This window comes from Rhincodon typus, chromosome 46 (genome assembly GCF_021869965.1).
Source record: "Rhincodon typus isolate 14 chromosome 46, sRhiTyp1.1, whole genome shotgun sequence".
NCBI classification, from domain to species: domain Eukaryota; kingdom Metazoa; phylum Chordata; class Chondrichthyes; order Orectolobiformes; family Rhincodontidae; genus Rhincodon; species Rhincodon typus.
In genome coordinates this window covers 8,482,632-8,489,134 of record NC_063377.1, presented here as the reverse complement: position 1 = coordinate 8,489,134, position 6,503 = coordinate 8,482,632, and the positions used below count along the sequence as shown (strand labels likewise).

The 6,503-nt window shown below is 53.5% G+C and overlaps 1 protein-coding gene across 1 annotated transcript in view; it reads right to left on the bottom strand.

Annotated features, from left to right (window-relative positions):
• Positions 1-6,503, bottom strand: part of LOC125487860 (brevican core protein-like) — a 17,813-nt gene that overhangs the window by 2,965 nt on the left and 8,345 nt on the right. The window contains exons 2-4 of the mRNA XM_048620306.1: positions 4,822-4,916; positions 812-1,177; positions 31-205 (exon numbers count right to left, since the gene is read on the bottom strand). Of these exons, the coding sequence (XP_048476263.1) occupies positions 31-205; positions 812-1,177; positions 4,822-4,897 (617 nt within the window). The 5' untranslated portion in view covers positions 4,898-4,916. The remainder of the gene's footprint in view (positions 1-30; positions 206-811; positions 1,178-4,821; positions 4,917-6,503) is intronic.

Genomic DNA, 6,503 nt, shown 5'->3' with positions numbered 1-6,503 from the left:
TGATCAGAGAGAGGGAGGGTGGGCACTCACCGCACGGTCTGATCAGACAGCCATCCTGCATCGCACTGCTCAAAGCCACTGGCATACGCAGCTTCCAGTTGCTCGGGGGTCGCTATCTTGGCACTGGCGTTGGAGCAGGCCTGCTGCGCCTCGGCGAAGGTGAACGCGTAGCGGGTTGACATCTGGCGGTAGTGGAACACGACCCCTGGATAAAAGGAGGGGGAGGGGGTGGAGCTCGGTAAGAAGGAGAGGTGGCATCAAAGACCCACTCCTCACTCACAATACAGTCCTCCGCACCCCTCGTCCTCGCTGGGGGTTTTTTTGGAGGGACGGGCAGTCTCGAGGAGCAGGGTACAATTGAAAGCTCAGCTCTTAGTCATCAGAGAGCCTGGCACCAGAACCAGGAGCGACTGGTAATGGTTCTCTCCCTGCCCCACCTCCTCACTCCACAGGCCCTGGTACCTATGCCCCCTTCACCCAGCCTCTACCCTCCATGTTCGCAGGAAATCCCTCACCAGGACCATCCGTAAACACAGGCATCTGTTAGCAGGCACTGTGCCCCAGCTTAGGGCAGGTCAGTGCTGACCCGCCGACAGCACCCGCTCCCTCAGCACTGACCCTCCGACAGTGCCCGCTCCCTCAGCGCTGACCCTCCGACAGCGCCCGCTCCCTCAGCGCTGACCCTCCGATTGCGCCCGCTCCCTCTGCACTGACCCTCCGACAATGCCCGCTCCCTCAGTGCTGACCCTCCAACAGTGCCCGCTCTCCCTCAGCACTGACACTCCGACAGTGCGGCGCCCCCTCCTGTTACCTTTGACAACCAGCTCGGTGAAATCCTGCGCATCATCGATCCCGCGTTGTACCTCACATCGGTATATCCCCGAGTCGTTGCTGAGCAGCTGGCGAATCTCCAGGGAGACATCAGTGACCGTGGCTGGGTAATGTGGCAGTGCCACCCTTCGATGGTACCTCTCGTTGACCTTCACTTTGTGCACCGTGGCAACCAGGATGTCTGTCTCGTTGCCATCGTGAATGAAACTCCACTTGACCCTGGGTGTGCCGGGAGTCTGGGGGGGCTCGGAATACGAGGCGAAGCAGGGAATGGTTAGACTGGCACCGAGCACCCCCTGTATAGGTGCCAGGGCACCTATTGTCACGTTCAGCGCCTTCACCTCTTCTGAGAAGGAAGCACATTCGATTGTTCACTTATCGTTGCCCATATCCATTGTCCCATCCCACCCTCCCTCCACCTCTTCTCCCAATCACTCCTTCACTTGTCCCCCCTACTGCTTCGGGCTTTCTCTCTTTATCCGCAATACTTTCTGTCATCTTCCCGGTCCTTCCTCCATCCCAACACTCTATCCTTCCTCTCCCCAGTTCTCTCCATCTTTCTTCTCTTTCCACATCCCTTCTCTCCCTGTCTCTCTCACTCTCTCTCGATAACTGCTTCGCTGACCTTCTCCTCTCCCCTTCCCCCCCTCTCTACCTCCCACCCACCCTCCCCCTCTCTGCCTCCCACCGGGTCTTTCTCTCCCTGTCCCTCTCCCGCACCTTCACCCCTCCCCTCCGTCTCTCTTGCGTTTTCTTCCTCTCTCAATTCCCCTTTCTCTCCCTTCCTCAACTCTCTCCAAATTCTTGACTCCCTCCCTCCTTTTCTCTGCCTCTCTTGCCCTCTCTCTCCCTTTCTCTCCCTCCCTCAACCTTCTCCAAATTCTTGACTCCCTCCCTCCTTTTCTCTCTCTCTCTTCCCCTCTCCTGCTCCCACTCTTCCTCCTCCTCTCTCTCCATTTTGCTCCCTTCCTCCTCCTCACTCTCCCTCCCTTCTTTCTCCGTCTCTCTCTCTCTCTCTCCCGGCCTCTCCGTGTCTCCTTGCCTCTCGCTGCCCTTGCACTCCATCTCAGCCCCTCCCCTCCTCCCTTGCTCTCACTCCCACCGTCAAACCACCTCACCCCCCTCCCTTCCCTCTGTCTTTGGTACTCTGTTGGGAAACGCGTCTCTCCTTCCGTGGAGCACTGTGAATTCTCTTGACCCGCAGTTCCTTGTGGGTCGGCAGGAAGCCGCACTTTTAAGGACAGCGAACAAGACGCAGCACCGTCTGATGCAAAACTTTCAAGCAAAAATTTTGAGCCCGTGGTGAATACCGAATGATCGTGGAATGGAGAAAGGAGGCGATTTCGTAGGATTCTGGGAAAGGGTTGGCCAGCTCGGAGAAATGTTCTTTGCCCTGATTTGGGAATCCCAAACTGTGGCCTGATCTCTGGATAGGATTGAAATGAGGAAGGCTTTCTTCACCGCAGCCACTCAGAGGTCGTGGGTGCCTTCCCTGAACACGTTTAAGGGTGCGATCCAGAATCATTTTGCTCCCAAAGGTGCAGGCAGGGACCTGAGAGTTGAGCATCTGGCTTGACAGTCCTTTCGGATCGTTCTTTCCCCTTTTTTTAATAGCGTGTTCGCAGGATGTGGACGTCCCCCTCCCCGGCTGTGCCAACATTTATCACCCTAGTTGCCCCAGGAGCGCAGTCAAAAATGGACTCCCGTGGGCCGTGGGGTTTGGAGTCACGTGTAGCCCCAGACTGGGTAAGGACAGCAAATTTCCTTTCAGCGTCAGTGAACCCCACAACCTTTTCCTCTTTGCCAGGATCGACGATGACGGTCAATCATTAGTTTGTTTTAAATGCAATTCAAATTTCGGAACGCTAATAGCCAAAGGGACCCGGGTTGTGGGGGGTAGGGGAGGTGAGGTATGTGGGTGCGCAGAAAGCCAGCACCACAGGGGCAGCAGGGAATCGGGAAGGGCTAATGGTGACTGTTCCAAGGGGGTTAGTGTATAAGAGTAGAACATAGAACAGTACAGCACAGTACAGGCCCTTCGGCCCACGATGTCGTGCCGACCTATTATCCTACTAAGATCAACGTACCCTGCATGCCCTACATTTTACTATCCTCCATGTGCCTATCCAAGAGTTGCTTAAAAGTCTCTAAAGTATCTGACTCCACTCCCACCACTGGCAGCGCATTCCACCACTCTCTGTGTGAAGAACCTACCTCTGACATCTCCCGTATTCCTTCCTCCAATCACCTTAAAATTATGCCCCCCTCGTCATAGTCATTTCCGCCCCTGGGAAAAAGTCTCTGACTGTCCACTCTATCTATGCCTCCCATCATCTTGTACACCTCTATCAAGTCACCTCTCATCCTTCTTTGCTCCAATGAAAAAAGTCCCAGCTCCCTCAACCTTTTCCTCATAAGACCTGCCCTCCAGTCCAGGCAGCGTCCTGGTAAATCTCCTCTGCACCCTCTCTAAAGCTTCCACATCTTTCCAATAATGAGGCGACCAGAACTGAACACAGTATTCCAAGTATGGTCTGGCCAGAAGTAGGGAAGGCTTATTGGAACTGTCCAAGGTGCTGAGGTGAGACTGCATCTGGAGCGTAGTTCTGAGGAAGGGTCACCGGACCCAAAATGTTAACTCTGATTTTTCTCTTCATAGATGCTGCCAGACCTGCTAAGCTTTTCCAGCAAACTTTCTGCTTTCGTCCTGGAGCACTGCGAGTGGTTTTGTTCCCCTCATTTAAGGAAAAGATATCGCTTTATTGAAAGCTGTTCAGAGAAGTTCATCCTGGAGGGGACTATCTTAAAAGCAAACAGGTTGGGACTCTACTCACTGGAGTTTAGAAAAGTGGGAGATTGAATCTTAAAGGATTTTTAAGGGGTAAATGCTGACAGGACGTGTCCCCCTCATGGGAGAGTCTTGGGGCAGAGGGCACAGTCAGAGGGGACCCAATTTAAGACAGAGGTGAGGAGGAATTTCTACTCTCAGATGGTTGCTTGTCTCTGGAACTCCTTACCACAGAGAGCTCCAGGACAGAGTCCTCCTGCATATTTAAGGCTGAGATCAATATATCGTTGATCGGTTCGGGAATCAAACATTACAGGGCAGGGACGTAGATGTGGGGAGTGTTGGATCAGCTATGATCCTGTTGAATGATGGAGCAGGTTTGAGGGGCAGAATGGCCTACTCCCGCTCCTATTTTTTACGGACTGTTTAAAGCTCCCCTTCAAACACTCTGAGGTCAGGGACAGCACGGGGTTAGATACAGAATAAAGCTTCCGCTGCACTGTCTCTGCTCCCCGCCCTCCCACCGCCATCAAACACTCCTGGCACAGGGACAGCACGGGGTTAGATACAGAGTGAAGCTCCCTCTACTCTTCCAAATTGAAAGTAAAGCTCTCTCAACTCCTCGATCTGAATGTAAAGCTCTCTCTGCACAGTTCCCATCAAACATTCCCAGGACAGGGATAATACAGGACTAGGTTACAGAATCAAGCTTCCTCTAATTTTTCAAACTGAAAGTAAAGTTTCCTCTACACTATCCCTATTAAGCTCCACCAGGTCAGGGATAGGATGGGATTAGCTTTCTATATTCTTTTAACCCACAGTGTCGGTATCAAACACACCCAGGACAGGTACAGCATCGGATTCCATACAGCGTGAAGCTCCCTTAAGAACTGGAATTAAGGCATCCTCTACTCCTTTAAGCTGAAGACAAATGGAAGGTAGGGCTCTCTCTACACTGTGCCCCATTGAACACTCCCAGTACAGGGAATGCATGGGCCGAATGGCCTGCTTCTGTGCCGTGTGACTCAATGACTGTCCCTTAACGCAGAAACTCCTGAAGCATGGTTACGCGTTACTGAGATGTGTCTTGAACTCTGACCGTCTGGAGCTGGGCTGGGCTTGCTATCAACTTCAGTAAGAGACGAGAGACAGGGTCTGGGGAAGGGGGGGGGTGGTTATTCGGAGAAGGGACTGACTCTTACCCCCAACTGCATTTGACACAGGCAGAGCCACCGAGAGGTCCTGGAGAACGCAGATCAGCAACAGGGATGTCAACATGTCCGGTTGGAGGCGAGAGCTGGGAAAACAGAATGAGAACTGTTAGCCGCTTGGCTGGGAGGGGCACGGGCTCGATGAGCCGAAGGGTCTTTGCCCCTGTGCTGCAGACCCCCATCGCCCTTAAATACCCGCCTGTCAAAGTGCCACCCTGGCCTTCTCTGCCACTGACAGTTGTTGGGGACCCCAAACTGAGGCTTTATAAGACTCTGGTCAGGCCACATTTGGAGTATTGTGTGCAGTTTTGGGCCCCATATCTCAGGAAGGATGTACCGGCCCTGGATTGGGTTCAGAGGAGGTTCACGAGAATGGTCCCAGGAATGGAAAGCTTAACATATGAGGAGTGTTTGAGGACTCCGGGACTATACTCATTGGAGTTTAGAAGGATGGGGGGAGAATACTGAATGGCCTGGGCAGAGTGGGTATTGGGAAGATGCTTCCATTGGTAGAAGAGACGAGGACCCGAGGGCACAGCCTCAGAGTAAAGGGAAGACCTTTTAGAACGGAGATAAGGAGAAACTTCTTCAACCAGAGAGTGGTGAATCTATGGAATTCACTGCCACAGAAGGCTGTGGTCATTGAGTACATTTAAGTCTGAGATAGATAGGTTCTTGATTATCAAGGAGGATCAAGGGTTACGGGGAAAAGCAGGAGAATGGGGTTGAGGAACTTATCAGCCAGGATTGAATGGCGGAGCGGACTTGATGGGCAAAATGGTCTAATTTCTGCTCCTATGTCTTACGGTCTTATACCCTCTCCACACCACAAAACTCCCCACCCCAACGTCTCGCCTCTTTGAGGAAGCTGTTAAGGCCCAGGAGGGTACAGGTGCTACGGGAATGCGAGAGAGACACAGCGAGCGCAGGGAGGGTCCCGTCGGGTCGAGCCCTCCCCCAACTCCCCGAGCTGGGAAAAGGAATTTAAAAATGACACGGGAGCGGAATTAGGCCACTCAGCCCATCGTGCCCATTCTGCCACTCAATGAGGTCGTGGCTGGCCTGATCATTCCCCAAATGCCTGCCATGTCCCCACAACCCCTTAAATCTGCCGCCCATACCCGGTCGGTGACTCTAGGCCCCCGTGGCGATGGTGCCGCAGAAATGGCTCAACCAGTCACTCCGATCAAGGGGCAAATGGGGGGAGGGCTACAAATGCAGACCTACCAGTAACGCCCACGAATGAACTGACAAAACCTCACACCTTCTATCCTTCCTGGGCCTACCTCTCCCGACCCCTCTATGTCTCGCCCTACCCCTCGCCGTCTCTCCCTTGTGAGTGAAAGGACGCGAGGTGTTGCATTTAGATAGCACCTTTTGCTGGCGAACAATCAAGGCGGCGCACAGAAAGACAAGGGCAAACGAGCAAACAGGTAGATTAGGGACAGTCTCGGGAGGGAGGGAGATTTGGAGAGATGTAAGGAGAGTTGGAAAGGTGTAGGGCGAGATGGAGAGGTGTGGGGAGAGACAGAGAGGTGTGAGGAGAGATGGAGAGGTGTAGGGAGAGTCGGAGAAGTATAGGGAGAGTCGGAGAGGTGTAGGGCGAGACAGAGAGGTGTGGGGACAGACGGAGAGGTGTGGGGAGAGATGGAGAGGTGTAGGGAGAGACTGAG